General features: G+C 29.9%; 1 protein-coding gene and 1 non-coding gene across 2 annotated transcripts; one reads left to right on the top strand and one right to left on the bottom strand.

Annotated features, from left to right (window-relative positions):
• Nucleotides 1–1,558: 1,558 nt before the first annotated feature.
• On the bottom strand, nucleotides 1,559–1,643 carry TRNAM-CAU (transfer RNA methionine (anticodon CAU)). The gene is given in 2 exon segments: nucleotides 1,559–1,594; nucleotides 1,606–1,643. It is a non-coding gene; the product is annotated as a tRNA-Met (tRNA).
• A 13,156-nt stretch (nucleotides 1,644–14,799) lies between these two features.
• Nucleotides 14,800–19,658, top strand: LOC137821787 (uncharacterized). Its single transcript, XM_068626539.1, has 6 exons — nucleotides 14,800–15,624; nucleotides 15,744–15,867; nucleotides 16,100–16,205; nucleotides 17,680–17,719; nucleotides 17,848–18,106; nucleotides 19,378–19,658. The coding sequence occupies exons 1-6, from the start codon at nucleotides 15,379–15,381 to the stop codon at nucleotides 19,452–19,454; spliced, it is 852 nt and encodes a 283-aa protein (XP_068482640.1). The 5' UTR covers nucleotides 14,800–15,378; the 3' UTR covers nucleotides 19,455–19,658.
• Nucleotides 19,659–20,098: the final 440 nt, after the last annotated feature.

A 20,098-nucleotide genomic window follows, 5' to 3' on the forward strand; every position in this document is an offset into this window, starting at 1 on the left:
TACTACATCTAAAAGTAATATCAGAATAATAAGAATATAAAAATATTTCTGTTTAAAAATATAAATTCTACCAACAACCACATAGAACATTATTGAGAATATGCAACCTTTTCAATATCTGAAATGCTTCAATTTATTTATTTTAATTTTTGTCAGAGAAAAACATTAACTATAATTTATTGATTTGTTATTATAGTTCGCCCCAATTTTTCACATGTCTTCTCCAACTATTTAAACGTATTTTACGAAAGTTAGTTTTAATCTATCAAAGTTCATTATGAGAAAAACCTTAAATTATAATATTTAATTAATAATTTTTTTTATTGTGGATATAGATTAAAATTATTTAACATTTCAATTTAACATAACTATGTTAAATTTTTCTATGTTATTTTGTTACTTTTTTTACTATCTAAGTGTCTAATTGTTATAGTGAGACTTCTATTTGTGTTGATAGATACTCTAGTAGGATAGTATCTATCAAATTTTTGAGGTTATTTCCTTAAGAATTTTTATGTAGAACAAAACTTACTTAATATTCTTGCTGTGGAATTTTGTTCTGTTTCATTAAATTACCTTTTGTTAGAGAGTGCTTCTATGTGTTATCTTTATCCGTATTTTTGATATCATGCATTCATGCAAGAACTTATTGTATATGTGTTATAAATATTGTAGATATGTAGTTTCCATCGCAAGCATTGCCCTAACAAGCGTCTTCTTGCACCTATTTGCTACTTTTAACTTTTCAACACCATACTTGGTTGAAGTAGTAAGTAACTCCATATTATTCTTTTGTTTTTACCAAATATAGTTGTTATCAAATAAGTAATGATTAATTCTTTCATGATGTATTTTATTTAGTAAACAAGATTTTAATACACTAATAAAGTTGATTTTCCAAAGTGTGACTGATCATTGAACTAGCTAGGTGGGAGTGAGATGAGAGAATGAACCCTCTTTATAGTGGAAAAAATGCAACAACCCCTTCTAGCTGTCCAACTTCTCGAGAAGAATAGTCGAGTCTTTGCAAGTCCCAATTTTGCGCGCGAAACACTTGCCTTGCAAAGATCGTGAGTGTAGAAGAAGATCCCACACACAAGAAGAGTTTCAAGAGAATCAGAACGCCTTCACAAGAATTTTCGCAAATCGCACAACAACGAAACTGAACTCTTAATATCGGGTTCGTGAATCAAAACTTCATTCTCTATCTTTTGCGATATTATAGATTCAGTTTTACAACATTTTACAGATTATATTTTATTGATAATTATATAGTTATTAAATAAAATGTGACCCTAATAATTTGTTTGATAAATTTTAACTAATACAACATAATATGTTCAATAAAGAGTATAAAAAGTGAGTTGGTAAGCATAATCTGTTTTACTCAAATCCAGTCAATTTACTACCACTTGGAGTATTTATTACATTCTTCAAATACAAAACAATTCAATTACAAAACTGTCTTTTTCTATAACTCAGTCTAAATTACTTCGATAACTCAAGAAACAGACCCAGTTTTTAATTTAACAAAAAAAAGTTTAAAATGAAAACAATATGAGGTGAGAGAGGCTCGAACTCTCGACCTCAGGATCACTCAGAAGCTATGAGACCTACGCGCTAGCCAACTGCGCCACCACCCCAATTGAGAGTTCGAGCCATATAAAAGCTAAATAAAGTTTGTTTTTTGTATTTTTGAAGCATTTTTTAGTTCAGGTATTCTCTCGTTTGTTTCCCACCAAACTAATGATATGTCCATTACAATTTAGTAATATTTTTTATTCTTTGTAAGCCACTTAATACAAAATAATTTTTTTAAAACAAATATGATTTTTTAATATAAAAATAATTCTTTTAATAGTAATATTATTAACATAAACAACGCATATTGTAATTTACATAAATAATGAGAATATGTCATATATTAATTTTTAGAAATTGTCGTATAATATATATATTTTTTTAATTTTAAAATATAAAATTTAAATATATAAATTTTTTATTTAAGAACCATGTTTATGTTGTCTCTTTCCTACAATATATGGATGTTTAGTGTAAATGGTCCATCATCCTAGACTAACTGCAAAAGATTCAGGATTTCGTCTCATATATTCCTATTTAATTTTTTTTTAAATTAGTTTCTACATTATGAAAAGTTTATTCTATAATGAATAAAAGATGCTAGAAGAAGCTTGTGTTTTTATTTCGTATTTCGTCTCATATATTTCTATTCATTTTGTATTAATTTTTTTTAAATTAGTTTCTACATTATGAAAAGTTTATTCTATAATGAATAAAAGATGCTAGAAGAAGTTTGTGCTTTTATTTCGTAATTGTGACTTTCGGATATTTTTAACAAGTTTTCTAGAGTTTTTAGATCATATACACTTTTTTATTTTTATAATTTACAGAGTTATATTTAATATTAAAAATTAAATAAAAAATATCAATTAAATCAAATAATAATGAGATAAAAATTATAATTTTACTTTTTATTTTTATCATTTACAGAGTTATATTTAACATTAAAAATTAAATAAAATATATTAATTAATTAAATAATAATATGAGATAAAAATTATAATTTTTAAGAAATGAAGATATAAAAAAAAATTATTTCACGTCACATATACAAAATGTTTTAAAAGAAATAAAAAATAGCTTATTATCCATGAAAATAAAATAAAACTAAATATTGATATAAAGATAAAATAAGAAAATAATTGAAAACGGTTAAAGAGAAAAATCTCATTTATATATAGATATATAGATATAAATATTTTTAAAACAAACTTTTCGAAACATATGAGATGTTTTCTATAATAACAAAATACATTATGGAACAAAAAATTCAAAATAAGTTTTCCATAATGTATGAGATGTTTTTCACAGTGAACTAGAAAAAGTTTTTCATAACATATGAGATGCACTCTGTAATAGGATTTTTATAACAAAATTTTCATAACATATATGATATCTTCTAAAAAAGAGTTTTTAAGAACAAACACTCTTCTTCCTCCTCTCAAAGAGTATAACGATGATGGAGAATGAAGGGGTAATTGGAGGTGCAACGGGGATGGCGGTTGCAGTGGTGACAAATGTGACAAGGTGCAATGAGGGAGAGTATTTTAATCTTTCTTTTGTTAGTATGGAAGTGAAGGTAGTAATCATGGGGATGCAAGAAGAAAAAGCCTGAAATTTATAGGGGTGTGGGAAGTCAGTCCTAAGATTAATTCATTGGGTTCCATTTGAAGCCCAACCAGAATATGAGATATATTTCGGCATATGTTTTAGGACTGTTTCTTCCTACACCTTCATATGTTTTTCTTTCACCTCCATAAATTTTCGTATTTTCAAAAATGTCCCTCTTTAATATTCTAGATTATGTAATCCAAAAGTCTTTTTCCAAATTCGTAACTAGCTTCTGGATTACATAATCCGGAAGTTTTTTTTCAGATCCATGATTAGTTTCTGAATTACATAATCCAAAAATATTTTCTAATAATCCGGAAGCCTTTTTTCAAATACGTGTATGGATTACAAATCCGAAAGCTAATATCAAATCCAGACTTCCAAATTATATAATCCAGAATACCATTTTTTAAAAATATATTATAAATTACATAATGCGTAAGCTATTTCTGAATTCAAGATTAATTTCCAGATTATATAATCCGAAATATGAGGATGACACGAAAAGAATAAAAAAGTATTTTCATGTTTTATATGGAATGAGAGAAGAATATATGGAGTTACAAGAAGAATCATACGAGATCTCTAAGCTTTTTTGGGTCCAAGCTTTTAAATCCAATTGGTAACTTCAAATTGTATTATTTGGCCTCATTTTACATTGGGTGGGCGCAAAGGTTTTATATAAGGGGGATTAGTACAAAAGAGTTACATATTTTATCCTTAATCTAACAAATTCAAGCTTTCATTTCTAAGGGTACGATTATTTGTATACTCATTATCTCTTTAAATTATTTCTTATTTATTTCGTGACTTATTGAAATCACGTTAATATTTTTTTTTATTAAGAGTAAGATCACTTTCATTTGCATTACCAAGCCAGCGCATATGATAAATTAAAAATACTTTATGTATCTCTAACACTCAAGTTTTATTTAACAAAAAATTTATGACCTTTTGAGAGATTACAAGTACATTTAAATGAGCTTCTATGATTTTCATTGGTTGCACCGGATTTACTTGTGCTTTTGAGAAAATTTTCACCATTTGTTAGCTTATACTTTATCTATTTTTTTCAATGTATTTGCCACTTTCTAATTGTTTTAAGGAGGGTATTTACTTGTTCTTCTATTTTTCAAAAAATAGGTTTCTATGAATTATTTAATTATTCTAATATTAAAAAAATATTGTGAACAATATATCTAGCTAAACTTATGAAGTGCCTATGACAACTATTTCTGATATCTTCCTAGCTAATTATTAAAACTTAAACTATTAAATCACTACAAGAAAATCATGAAATAGAAACCAATTTTTAGATACTAAAATAATTAGTTGCAATAGTAACTAAATTAGAGACCATTTTATAAACTAAAAAAAATTGGTTTCTAAATTAGTTTCTATTATTGTTAAATAGTTTCTAAATTGGTATCTAATTAGCAACCAAGGTTTTAGAGACCAAATTTAAAAACTAAATAATTGGTAGTTTAAACCTTGGTTGCTAATTAGATACCAATTTATAAACTATTTAACAATAATAGAAACTAATTTAGAAACCAATTTTTCTTTTAGTTTCTAAAATGGTTTCTAATTTAGTTACTATTGCAACTAATTATTTTGGTCTCTAAAAATTGATTTGTATTTGATGATTTTTTTTTTAGTAAATGAAGACGAAAAAGACATATTATTGACCCAAAAGTATTTTCTCATCTTGAATAACTAATAAGTAACCGTGCATAGAAAAGAAACGAGTTAGTCCACCATTATAATTTTAAAAATAATTAAAATATAATTGCAAAAGTTAATTATAAATTAGAAAACAATCACTTTAAAGCAAAACACAATACATAAATTAGATACACAAGATTTAATTAGCATTATAGTACCAGTAGAAATAAAATAAAAAATAATAAAGTTTAAATTACATCCTTAGAAAGTATTAAAGACATCTAATCCTTCACAAACTTATTCTTTAAGTGAGACCACATTCTACCACAAAATTGATCTCATCCTTTATTTTTTTTCATCAATAAAGAAAAATATTATAATAACATAAATGTGGTATAAGAAATAGCATAACAAGGCTACAACCTCAAATATAAAGAGAAGAACAACAAAAATAATAAGAAAGAATATAGTGGACACAAGATAAAGAATTAGAAATCTCAATAGAGACAAGGTGTTGGGACACAAACTAAAGGCAAGTAACAAAACAAATATTCCATATGAACAAAATGATGAGATTTTGATGTCCCCTTTTGCAATCATCTTTGGCAATTTGAAGTAGCTTCACATATTCCATAATAGGTAAAAGTTTCTCTTCCCATTTTTGTTATTTGGTTCAACTTCTAGTAGGCTCGTATCCATTTTATCCCCCAAATACATTATATTATATTTTGTCAAATTCTCACCCTTCAATCAAACATGTTCGAGAATTAACATGTCAAACAATAAGACTTGATATGAGCACCTAAACAAAATATGAGCACTAGCACAAATTTCTTCTTTTTCTCCATGAAGGGGGCATCTGTCAGTGTTGGAACTGAGTACCTTTCCTCATGAGGTTTTCTTTTGTGGAGGAATTTGCATCTCAACAAAAATAAAATGAATCTTAGGTGGAACTTTGAGGCCCGAAATGAAGCTCCATGAATTATGTAAGTTTGATATTCAAATTAGTTTGAGATTTTTTTTTATAAATAAATTATATGACTTTGCTAAAATAATATATTTATTTTATTAAAATTAATTTGGTAAAAGTTAAATTGGTGAACTTTAAATTGAGGATAAGGTGATTAATCAAAGGATAATCTTAATACTTGTCTCACCACAAGAAAGTGATCAAGACTATCACTACAAGAAAATCACTAAATAAAAATCAATTTTAGAGATAAAAAATAATTAGTTGTTATAGTGATTAAATTAGAAACTATTTTAGAGACTAAAAAAATTATTGGTTTCTAAATTAGTTTCTATTATTGATAAATAGTCTCTAAATTGGTATCTAATAAACTATCAATATTTTAACTACCAATTAATTATATTCTAAATTTGGTAGCAAAAACCTTGGTAGCTATTTAGATACCAATTTAGAAACTATTTAATAATAAAAACTAATTTAGAAACCAAAAGTTTTTTTAGTCTCTAAAATGGTCTCTAATTTAATAATATAGCAACTAATTATTTTTTGTTTCTAAAATTGTTTTCTATTTAATGATTTTCTTGCAGTGTATGATAGGAAAAACATGTAAATATGATAGGAAAAACATGTAAAAATGAGTTGAAGTGTTTCAATGTAGGGGTACTCCACCATAAGTATTTATCTCTCTTTTAATATTAATGAAATAAGTTATTATTTTTTTGTATAATTACCTTTTTGGTTCCTATATTTGGTGTCAATATTCAATTTAATATAGTGGTTTTAAAAAAAATTAATTTGATCCCAAGGTTTTATAAAATGGTTTAATTTGGTACCTTCCGTTAAGGTTCCACCAACGAAATTAAACCCTAAACCCTATATTGATGAGGTGGCGTACACAGTGACATTAGTTTGCACACGTGAACTGAACAAAATTTTAGGGTTTGAAATTGGGAAAAGAAGATTGAGGGAGAGAGAGACGGAGGCGGCGACAACTGTGGTGGTGGAGCCAAGAGAGGGGCGACGATGACTATAGTAATGGAGCCAAGGGAGGAACGACGACTAGGAAGTTTTCATACATCCATCCACTCTTATTTTTGTGTTCAATGAAATAACTCATTCTTTTGTTAGGCATTCCTGTATTTTCTTTCGAGCTGAGAAGCACTAATTGAGGATGATTATTTCAATTTTTGAAAGACAATCCCTTCTTTAATCTCATAGTCTGAAACAATAACTCTCCTACCATCTTTCCCCTCCATCCAGACATTTATTCTTTTTCTTACCTTTGTCAATCTTGGGCTGAATCTTCTGTTGTTTAAGAGTGATAGCCTTCTAAACAACTTTGAAAACTTTTCTTTTAAATTCTTATTTTACTTATTCTAATAAGGATTTGAAATACTAGATTTAATTTAGTTCGACACAGAAAAAAAATTAATCAATACACTTTTTAGAGATATTAGCAAATTCATAGCAAATGACAAATGAAGTCTCCTTACTATTTTTTGGTTTTCAAGTTGAGTAGCCAGCAATTCATTGTACTCATTGACAATTTGTAAAAAGAAAAGGGATTTATTTAATGTATGAAAAATTAAAACTCCTTGTAAAAGTACATAAATCTAATAGTCATAAAACATTTCAACTTCAACTTTACTATTAAGAATAAACTCACTCATGGCATTATCTTCACAGCTGCAACTTCCGCATCCATTGCAGTGAGCGTTCAGCTCAACCAAATTCTCATAAGTTTTGGACTGAATAAGTCTATGAACATAGTTATCTCCCACATAATTCCACACACGTTTGGTTTCCACTTCTAGGGAGTAGCAATGTTGTGTCTCTTTCCAGTGTATTATAGCATGACCTCCCTTATATCTGAAACAAGATTTTCTAGAGTTTCATAAGATCCATATGGTTGTAATCAAATACAAACTAAAAGGAAAAAGGAAGAATTATTATTGTTATTATTATTATAAATTATAAAGCATACAATTAATTTGAATTGTTTGAACTTGCATAGAATGATTGGATGAAACCACTTACAGGACAAGAAGAATCTGCCCGTTTTGAAATACAAGAAAAATGGAAAGAATGGTTGCATAGACATCCTTCAAGAAATCATAAATAACTAGAACAGTTAGTCCTTGGTCACTGTCCCTTCCTTAACTCTATTACTATAGTCGCTGTCGTCTCTTTCTTGGCTCTACCACCACAGTCGCCGCCACCTCTGCCTCCCTCTCCCTAATCTTGTTTTCCCAATATCCAAACTTTAAAATTTTGTTAAATCCACATGTGCAAACTAATACCACTGTGTGCGCTACGTCATCAACAGTTAACGCCTTTGTTGAAACTTTAACAAAAAAGGACCAAATTATTTTTTTTAAAATCACTATATTAAATTGAATGTTGATCCTAAATATAGGGATTTAAAAGGTAATTATACCTTTTTTTTTTCAATTTTTGTAAAAACACCATTGCCATAAAATATGAAATCTTTGTAGTTAGTAGAACGTAGTTATAAACTAGTTCTTAGTTTATACAGTAAAGTAGAGATACTTATTTGTTATTTCCAAAAGCAAAAGACATTTTACCCTTTCTTCATCGACGTAATGGTGAATGAAATTTGACTTTACAGTGACTAGGTCAACCACATCTAATAACATTCTAAAAAAATATAATTAACCATGCATATAGAAAAATGTAGATTTACATGTAAATAGAATAAATAGAAGATATTAGTAAAATAAATATAAATATAAATTGACATGTAAAAATTTAAATAATTATCAAATAAATTATTGGATTGGTTCCTTAAGCTGAAAATTTATTGATGGTTACATAGTTGATGTCCATTTTTATTGGTTCTAGTGTAGTAAGACATTGATGCTACAAAATAAGCAAAAGAGGAGAAAACGTGTCTTTCTTTCTACTGTGGAAATGGAAAGGAATAGAGATTTGAGGGTGAATGGTTTTCAATAATTGATTTGGTATCTACAATAAATAAAATAACTACTTTTATTATTTTGAGCTTTATTAGAGAAAAATATTTGATAAATTTTATTGTTTTATATGATTATATTAGCTCAATTTTTTTTACGTAAAAATAGTTATGAGTATTAATTCACAAAAGTTTTATAAGTTTGGCATGTTTAAACCTTTAAATATAGTGTGTAATGTCTATAGAGAATCTCTTGAGAAATTATAATATAGTTATAGTATATGTTAATAAATGATGAAAAATTTGTATATTGAAGTTGGATTTATTTAGCCAGGTGAAAATTGCATATTTAAAAATATTTTTCTTAATTTTTTTTTGTATAATTTGTTATGGGAAAATTAATTAGGTTAGCAAATTTTTGAAATGGACTCAAAATCTAATAAAGAAATTAAACATGAATTTGAAACCCCTTTCTTTATAAAAATATGTTGTTCTAAAAAAATAGAAGATCTATTTGTTAAACCATAAAGACTATGTATTATGTGAAGTGTGACGAAAATGTCTTATTCACATGATATTTATGATATTTGTGTGGAAATGATTTTATTTCCCTATAACATTAACAACAAGATAAAAATAAATGTATACATATAAAATTTCACAAAGATAAAAATAATTACTAATAAATGAAAATTCATTGATTAAGAAATAAATTTCAACATGATTAATTCTATTAGTATTGTTATATTATTTATATGTAAATATTTTCTCTTATACATTTATTTTTTCAAATCAATTAAAGGTTTTTAAAACTTAATTTTGAATAATTTTGCCAATATGTTAGGTTTGGGTGAAGCTTTTAAATGTAGAGGAACAAGTAATATTTGGACTTTCGGGACTTTCGACCATAATATGTGACGGGTAAAAAAAAAACAACATGACCATAAGTAGACATCCTGTGTGATAGTACAATTGATTATGTATATCTAATTACACCCATAAATGTGAAAGATAATATGATTTTTCTTCCAATCATAAACTTGGTCAATAAAATTTGGAGCATTCAACAAAAGTCTTATTGATTATACTAAAGTGTGTTCCTCATTTGGTCTAATATATAACTAACTTGTTAATATTTTGTTTAGCACATTTGGATACATTAAGATCATCATCACCTTTCTAAGAAAATCATTTCACATATATGCAAGTTAAAACAAGTAACACATTTAAATGAACTATTAGGAGTTAGAATTGTAATATAGACATCTTTCATTAATTATATAAGCTCAATAATTTTTTTTTATATAAATTAAAAAAATATACTGGTCATCCCAAAAAAATCAACTTTTCACTATATCTTTTGTTATATACATTTATCTCTAACTTGTATTTATCAATCTGCACATTTACAAATTATCATACAAGTGTTAACCAACCGTAACTAATATAATAAATCCTAAATATAAAGTCATGAAAATCTTAGAATAAATTTCTCATTGTATTCGTCAATAAGGCATGTAAAGGTGAAATTTGTATCTTTATGTTACACTTCTTAGGCACAAAATAACATCATTAATTTTTCTACAAAAAAGTTGTCAATTGTGACAACAAAAAAACATAATTTTTATCGTAGTTGTAAAAATTAACAATTCAACATTCTTTTAAGGATAAAGACTTTGTAAAACTTTTTAAGGCTAAAAATATGAATAAAAGTAAGAAAATTTGATCTAACTGAGAAAATTGTATTAGTACATGATTAAGAGCTTATAGGTAGTTGAGTAACTTAAACTTTTTCTTGTTAATTTATGAGAATATCCAAATCAACAAAACTACAAACAATACCAAGAATTCAATAGTCTTTGAACCTTTAATTTAAAGATTTGTAGTTCACTCCATGTAATTGATATGAATGGCAAACAAATTGTTATAAAAATTAAAATAGTTAATATAATGCTTATAAAGAAAAGATTAACAATTATGTGTACAATATTTTTTAACTTATCACTACTAGAAAATTATTAAATAAAAACTAATTTTAGAAAAAAAAAAAATTAGTTGCTATAGTGACTAAATTAGAGTCCATTGTTATTATTGCATTAATGCTCAGGGCAGTTAGTATCCTATTTTATAGCTTTCAGTATTTGTAATTTATATATATATATATATATATATATATTATTGAAGTAAATCAAAATGAATGAGATCAGTTCAGCAGATTTGCAATTTTTGCAATTTTGTGCAATTATATTCAATCAGTTGCTACAACTTTTTGCCTCCTGTTATTTTCTTCAATTAGTTCTTACAGTTTCTATTATTGATAAATAGTTTCTAAATTGGTATATACTTTACTACCAATGTTTTAACTACCAATTATTTATATTCTAAATTTGGTAGCAAAAACCTTGCTAACTAATTAGATACCAATTAAATTTAAATGTTTTTTTCCATCCTCACACCCTAACACCAACCATCTATTATAGGACTTTAAATAAAAATGAGGAATCATAACTCATAATGCAATCCAGATCTTGATAAACCCTCAAAGATTGACCTTGAGAGTATACAATTTTAAAATCAAGAAAATAAAACAGAGTTATTAAAGAGTGTTTTAAGAAAGATGTTTTTCATTAGTCTTGTTCTGATACACCTAATAGTCTCACATCCCTTAGGAATCAAGACCAATGACAATTTAAATATATCTTCCTCCCTTAATCTTCTGAAGTGTCTTTTAAAAATAAAATTGTGACGGAGTTTTAAACTTTAAAGTGGACAATATCTCAAATTTAATGATTGAATCTAGTGATGTCATTTCAACAAACCTCGTTGATAAGTGTCTAATTTCAGTAATATTTCATATTAAAATATAGGCACTTATGAGGATTTATTGCTAATTTACATATAAAATAATCCATAATTTATGAATTTATACCTTTTTACATTTTTTATGTTATGAAGGTCCCAGAATGAAAGAAAAAAAGAAAGAAAGAAACATTGGGCCTTTTTATGTTTTATCATTTAGCCCATTAGCGCGACACAATAAACAACCTAACCCTAGAAAACTAGGATAAATAGAGGGCTAGAGGCTCAACCTTAGCGTGCCAGATTGAGAGGAAAACACCATAGAGTGAATTGTAACCCAATTGGGAGAAGGGAAGGTGATAGAAGTATGCGTGGCTAATTCTATCCTTTGGGATTGGGAGTAATCTGCTCAAACTCTTATGTATTGAGGTGATATTTTATATATTAATATTCAGTTCTTGATTGATTATTGGTATTGTTGTTTTACTTTTAATTTTCCGTGACAAATTGAGAATCTTAAATCTGACCGGGAGGTATTTTTAGGGTTCGGACCTAAACAACAATACTTAACATATTTGAGTGCTAGGAATAGACTTGAAATGTTAATTGCTATTAAACGTCTGAGCTTCGTTCTAAGTTGTTCTTATAAGTATGCGAGGGATCGATAGGTAGGGAACATTCTTAAGGATTTTATATGCGAGGAATCGATATAAATGATTTTTATACGGGCATCAATTTCAATTAAAGAACTTAATATTAACATGCTAATCAAAATACATGAGAGTGAGAGAGATGAAACTTAATCCCAATTTTTCCAATTGAAGCAACTAATTCTTTGTTTGTTTTCTTATTGATCAGTGCCAACATAATCACTTCACACTCTTTTTTATTGTTCTGTTGTTATATTTAGCGAATATTGTACTCAATGATTCACTGTTCTTTGTGGGATCGATATCCGTCCTTAGGGACAATTATTACTTCTGACAAACGCGGTGCACTTGCCGTAAAAAGTCATCAAACTCTATCCAATATTGAAAACAATTTCATAACACTAACACTAGACATTATTATCTATTAAAATTGAAAGAGAAGCCTCAATTTGAAGTAACTCAAACCCAAGAGAGAAACATAAAGAACTTAGCATTAAAGAATAATGCATAGATATTGTGCCCAAGACTTAAATGGGAGAATAACCATATTTTTTTTTTCTTAATTTTCTTGACTCAAGCCAAAGAGAAAACTAAAAAGATATAATAATGCAAGAGCTTAGATTTAAAGAAGAATGAGTAGATATCATGATTCTAGCTAGAAGGATAGAAGAAACATGATTATTTATTTTATCTTTCTTACTCATCTTGTCATTGTAGGGAAGATAAATGACGGTTGTAAAACTCTATTTTGAAGCTATTTTTTTTCTACATACAAAGTCTTCTTACTTTTTTTTCTTTGGTTGGAGCAGGCAACACAAATAAGGTGAAAGTCTAAAATTTCTTACATCTAATAGGTATAAAAAAAAGTAGAGTTAGTTAACGTTACAAATGTTTTAGTGTAAAGATTGTAAAATGTGGGAATTAATAAGAATTTGAGAGAAAAATGTTATACATATATATAATATGTTAACTAATTAGATTGTGAAGGTGTTTACATATCTATGTTTGCGAGAAACAGAGAAGGAATTTGTTTGAATGACAGTGAGAGTGAGTGAGAGTGAGAGTAGAAGAAGGGGGAGAGTTGATGAGTTGAAGAAGAAGCATGTTTTGTGAAAGAGGGCCCTGAAAGTGGAAGAAAAGATTAGAAAAGGAAGGTTTATATGGAGAAAGGTAGAGGGGTTTTTGCAAGCTTAAATGGTGATTGATTGGTGGGTGTTGGTTGATGAAAGCTAGGTTGGGGGGTCACATATAATGTGTATGTTCCTAAAATAATATCCCTTGAGTATAAAAGCAAGTAGATGGAAATACAGCTCATAGTTCTTGAGCACTGATAAGACCCCATGTGGAGAGGACTGCCAGTTCACGGACTAACTTATTGTTTTGCAGAGTTTTTAACATAAAACTAAAGCCTCCTTATAGCTGTCTCCTCGTCCCTAACGCTGCCAACAACTTAGATAATCACTCCTTCTTTTCTCTTTATATGTCTATCTCAATGTGTGTGTGTGCGTGTGCTCACGCTCACTTGTAAAAAAAGTCATGCACTGCATAATCATTAAACCCAAGTTCTACAACAACACCATCAGAGTGCCAAACATGTATCATCCAACTATAACTGTGGGAGGAGAATCATCCTCGAAAAGTATTCTTAATATTGTGTTTCTCATTTCTCGTGGGGTTGTGGACAACATAATGGTCTACCATTATTAATAAAATATATGTGTGCCATGTTATGCTATGTTATGGTCGGTATTACAGATTGTTAGTGTCACCAATCACGATTGACAAGGGAATGATACGATGGTGATAGATACAATATTACATATATACATAACTCATGAAAACAGAATTTAATTTTGTTTTCTCATCATTTTCCATTGCCCTTAATCTACAACTCAACTCTATCCTTTTCTTTGCTTCCTATCAAACCTCAACTGTTACCGTTCCTATTCGTTTTGGTTGATTTGCCGATAGTTTTTGACTTGCGGATTGAGCCACAGGAACATGGGATCATGTGGGATATGTTTGGTCCCAACATAAAAGGAAAACGGTGTGTTAGATTGCTGCAGTTCAAAACCGTAGTACTTTCTTATTACCATAATCAAACATAATACAAAACTGGTAAGGAACAAGAAATTTAAGAGATTCAATTTAAATTTAAAATCATATTTACTTTTCTTATCATGCACAACTTTTGACTCCTCCGGTAACAAACCACACGGAAAGATGCAGATAGTATAAAAACTTTGAGAAACAATCCATGCTTATATACCAAATGACAAATAATGCTTGATTTGATATATTATTATCATCAATCTAAATTTTTCAACTCACTCAGCAAAGGAAAATGTCCTCTCAAGAAGGCTGAATAGTTTAAGAAGAATTTTTTAGATTCATACATAAAAAGTTCAAACATAAAATAAAAAATTACTTATATCAGAAAAAGAGGCACCTTTGCCCTTCCAATCAATTATTTGCACCAGCTCTTTAAAATGTAAAATGAGTCATTGAATTGAATTATGGTGAGAGGGTCCATATCTCCTTTTATTTGAGTTAAAGGGTAATTTAAAAGAGCGTAGTAGAGAGGAATGGTTGTAAAATATTTTCAAAGAGAAAAGAAAAAGAAAGGAAGTTTGGTAAATGTGGTTGAGTTACAGAAAAAGCGAAGCGAAAAATCCAACAAGGGAGAAGAAGAGAAGGAGAAGCATATTAAGAGTAGTAAGGTGGGGGAAAAGGAAAAGTGAGAGGATAGTAAGAGTGAGTATATTAATGCAAAGACAGTGAGGACACACTTGACACTGGTAGTGAGATAGTTAGTATATAGTAACACAAATCCCTTGTCTTTCTTCCTTCTCTTTTTTTGCCAGCAAATTAGAGTTGGCACCTGTCAGATCTCTCTCACTCACACACCCTTTTATTAAAAATAAATTTGTTTACTCTCCTTATATATTTTTGTTGCAATCAACCAACGCCTCTGTTCCAAACAACCATCAAATAACAACCATAATACCTCATCATAAACCATGCCCACCTTCTTCTCTCACCCTCTTCAAATGCAATGATTCCTCTGCTGCCAAAACCAAGAGACTAGGGAGGAAGGCACACATATATAGCACATAGGAAAAAGTTTTTATGGAATTTTGGCCTTCAGAAGAGTAGAAGAAAGAGCTTCAATGAGTGAGACAGCAAGTCTTCATGCACAAACAAGGCCCATTTCTTCTCTGGAAGCCATGGCCCATCACCACCCGCATTATCGGTCACCCTTCGGAGACACAACCTTCACCAAACTGTTCGTGGGAGGACTGGCCTGGGAGACTCCCACCGAAGAAATGCGCAAATATTTCCAGCAGTTCGGCGACATTCTTGAAGCTGTCATAATCACTGACAAGAACACCGGAAAATCCAAAGGCTACGGATTCGTATGTGCTCACTTTCTCTTCATCTCTACGCTTCACATACCTTCAACGCCACCAAGTTAATATTTATTTCATCTTTATATATCTACAAGTAACAGAACTGTATATGAATCAAACAACAGGTAACATTCTGCGACCAAGAATCAGCAAGGAGAGCATGTGCTGATCCAAATCCAATAATAGATGGCAGAAGAGCAAATTGTAATATTGCTTCTCTGGGAAGGACTCGACCTTCACCACCTCGAGGTTATAATTTACATCCTTTGATATATTAGTATCTCTCTTAACGTATAACTGAGTTATTTAGTACATAGTTTTCTTTTGGAATGCATCATTTGATACATGTGTGTCTTTTGATATGTGAACATCCAAGTACTTTTTTTTATCAATATATGTTCACCACTTTTAATAGAAGAAAATAAGAAATTATATTCTGTGTCATTTGGTATGACAAGGTTTGTGGTGGGTGGAATTGCAGGGAGGAATATAGTTCAAGGTGGAGGAGGAACAGCACAGAGTGTTCCGGGAGCGGGACCGCCGCCGTCGCTGCCGCCAGCACCTGCTGTTCTGTATCCACCATATGGGTGAGTTGAGTTAGCTTTGTTCATTCAGTGGAGACAATAATAAATCATAATTTGATAGCACATTCATAGTCAAAAGGAACTGGTCCATGATGTTAATGGTGAAGTGCATGTGGACGCACTACATCTTACTGTCTGCATATGTTGCTCACTGCTCCTCACCAGTTATAGTAGGCATCAGTGTCAGCCTAAAAATCATATCGTAGATAAAGTACAAATGGCAAAAGGTTGCTCTGCCATCCACATCCACATCCACATAACGTTAATTATTTCTCCTTCTATTTTCCATAATCTCATCTCACTTCCTTAATGCTTAATCAACTGCATTTTCTTACCTCATTAATCATATGCTTTTATTATTTTTGGCCTCATCTTTCTGTAGTAAATCTGTGTATGTATAGCATCTCTGTTAGTAATAATTTTAAATTTGTAAATGCGAATTAAGCGTATGGAGACTTAATTACATACGTAGCATCATTGATATAGATATACAACTACGTAATAGTAAAAGTCCTAGTGATAACAGCTAAGTATATATGTGACCCCTGACAGTGCGTATACGTGTATATATGTCTCTGTGGTCCTTCAACAATTAATTTAATTTATGATCTTGTACAAGATAAATCCCACAGTTTCGGTACTTTTGCATGTTCTCGATCATTGAGTCATTTTCACACCACCATGTACACTTCAGGGCTCTGAAATACTATAAATGTAAAAATTTAGCTTCAAGTTCAAAACTAGGCATGGGAAAATTTTATAAAAGGTATAGAGATGCAGACTTTTTCTAGCTGGTACCTTTGACTAGAAAATGCTAATATTAACTTTAGATGCTTTACACTAAAGGAAAAGCTATTATACTCAACTATTGTGATTCTGAATGGGTTATTCAATTTGATGAGTTGCATATATACAGTGACAGTGATTACAGTTTCATTTCTTCAAAAAGAGGGTGAGTCATCAGCTTAACCTTAGCTTAGCTTATGAATTTTACTTGCTCCTATATTCATGCATGTATGCGAATATATTAATTACTATACCACCTTTGTCATTCTTATTGACATACTTGAGATATTGACATTAAAGCTATTCCTTCTTTCTTACTTCTCTTTATATACTCCTTCCTTTTCTGCTTACTGGGCAACCAATTGTTCATAATATGCACATTATATCTAAAAGAGAGCAACCACCCAATTAAGTCACAGTAAATTTAAACTTAGGAACTATGTGTACCAGGCCTCAATTTTAGCAGCCAAACATTTATTTCTCTCTCTCTCTGATCAATGGGGGACCCACGACAATATACGACGTATACTGAAGTTACCCTAAAAACATTACATAATTCACAACTGCATGCCATTTTGAATCATTACTTTATTCTGAAACAAAAATGCACTAATGCATGCAATTTACACATTTCCTTTTTTATTTTCCCACTGATTAAATTCCTTTCGACTTTACTCTCTCTCTCTCTCAGCTATACAACCTACACCCCTGATTATGGATACCACCACCAAGTAAGTCTGTTTCTCTCTCATTAACTAATTGGCAACATGTAGATTTTAATTATCATATCTGAATTTAGCAAGTATTAGTGGAAAACAGTTGGATAATGCTAACTTAATTATCGATTGTATGAAAACAGGCCACATTGTACAATCCACAGATTCAGCAACCACAATACTATCAACAAGTCTATGGAGCATCATCTTCCACCATGAGCACCCCATATTACTATGGTTACTCTGTGCAAGCACCAAGAAGCACATTTTCCTCACCCCAGGCAAATCGCCTATCACCTGGACCATCTTATCTGTACTATCCTACACCCGTGGAAGTCTCATTCTCTGGATATCGCCCACTCCAACAATCACCAATGAGCCAAAACTTTCCTTCTCCAAGTGGTAGCTTTAATTGATCCCTTATACTCTTTATTTAGTTTAGTTACTTTTGATCATCTTATTCTTTCTTTCAAAAACATATTTCATTCACACACGTACCACAGAGATGGTGCGCGAGTGAGAGAGGCAGAGATGCACAGAGAGAGAGAGAGAGAGATGAATTATGATGCACTTACTGACACACTGTATATTATGATTTGGCTGCAATATATGGGCATGGGGTCCACATGGGCAACCACAGAGCCATGTGAATGAGCTGTCTCGGTTGTTCCATGAATCAATGGGTCAATGTGGAAAGTCGTGACAGAGGGAGAGAGGGTCATCGTGTAAAGTAACAGTGGATACATGTGGTTTCAGAAGCAAAAATAAAATGGAGTGGTTAATTCTTTTATATATATAACTAGTTAATTCTTCAAAGCAGCCAAATCTTCTGGCATTCATGTGTTGGTCCACATGCATGTTAGATAATATATATAACTTTTATTTTTGAATCAATGAGACCATCACAGATCAAAGCAAACACAACCTTTTTTTCACCCCCTCTGTGAGTACAATTTCTGCTGGATCAACTTCTAAAATTTCTGTATTTTACAGAACTGAAAAGACATCTTACTTCATTCAATTGAAACGTAAAAATGTGATGGGCTAGTCGTACATCTTTTTGCACTTCGTAGTGCAGATTTGGATCATTCTGATTGTATGAAAGTGATGATTAAAACGCATTTGGCTAGCTTCTCTGACATGCATGAGAAAATATGTATAAAGATTAAGTAAAGATGCAATCAATATTAAATTTAAATAAAGCAAGTTACAGAATAAATATGTGATTTTATTTGTTTACCTTACACACATCTCATTATTTTAGAGAAGCTAGTAACCATTTGAAGTACTTACTTTTTTTTCACCCTTTTTATCTACTGATAACAATGAAAAACAGTTTTTCCATTTCACTCAATTTTCATACACCTACCAACAAAAGGTACATGTGTATGGAAGATCCTGTCAAATGTGTCTTTCCTATGGAACTAAACAATTGGCTTAATGGCAAGTGAGATAGGAGTGAATAGCCGTGGTCTTACTTTGTTTGCCTTTTTTTTTACAGTCTTCTTTCGTTTGCTATTCTTTCTTTGCCTGTGTGCCAAAATATTATACAGTAATAATAAAATAATTGACAAAAATGAGATTGGTAGCTATCATTTATGTATCTGCTTATGATCTCTATTTTTAGCATAAATTCAATTGTTGTTTATTAATTATGTGGTGATCATGATCAGATTCACAGAGTCAGCAGCGTATCTCCTCTGAAACAGCAGCCACTTCAGAAAGTTCAAATACCCAAGGGAAGAACTAATAAATATATATACCTACTAAGTTTCAACTGTTTAATCTTCAAGTTAATTTTCATCACATTAATTCTTCATCTTTTTCCACATTATATCATAATTTTTTTAGTCCACAATAGCTTTTGCTTTAGGAAATAATGGCTTAGCTGATTACCGGTGTTCTCCACACCTGTGGCATTTTCGAAACATGGACTAAACAACTTCTTCATTCATATTATCTTCATTCTCTTTTCCTTTTCTTTAAGGATTTTCAATTTTATATTAAAGATTACATCCACACACATGTTGGTCGTACAACTCAAAAGTGTGAAAAGTGGAATTAATTAATGAATCTTTGCCATCTATTCAGTCTTGGTCAATCAACTACTCATGTTCTACAACATATGTGTATAAAATGAAACAAGGGAGAATCCATAATAAAACCATACTCAAATATAACTTCTTTTTAGTATTTTTCATTCATTTTCCATTTTATCACGTATTTCGTGTAGATATTTACACTCGCTGTTAGTGTGTTTATTCCGCTTTCATAACGCACGTTCGTGTGAATTTCCAAGCTCAATACGCATAACTTAGTATATATTACTTCAAAAATATGATTATTGGTTTATATTGGATGAGAAATCAAACACGCATTTTAATTGTTTATTAG

The sequence above is a fragment of the Phaseolus vulgaris genome, chromosome 9 (genome assembly GCF_000499845.2).
Source record: "Phaseolus vulgaris cultivar G19833 chromosome 9, P. vulgaris v2.0, whole genome shotgun sequence".
NCBI lineage: Eukaryota > Viridiplantae > Streptophyta > Magnoliopsida > Fabales > Fabaceae > Phaseolus > Phaseolus vulgaris.

What these genes read in the sequence shown, in the direction of transcription:
- LOC137821787 (XM_068626539.1), top strand. Translation starts at nt 15,379, where the DNA reads ATGAGTGAGACAGCAAGTCTTCATGCACAAACAAGGCCCATTTCTTCT. An exon ending in GTTCTGTATCCACCATATGG is followed by an intron (nt 16,206 to 17,679) that starts GTGAGTTGAGTT and finishes TCTCTCTCTCAG; the next exon opens with CTATACAACCTACACCCCTG. An exon ending in AAACTTTCCTTCTCCAAGTG is followed by an intron (nt 18,107 to 19,377) that starts GTAGCTTTAATT and finishes GATCATGATCAG; the next exon opens with ATTCACAGAGTCAGCAGCGT.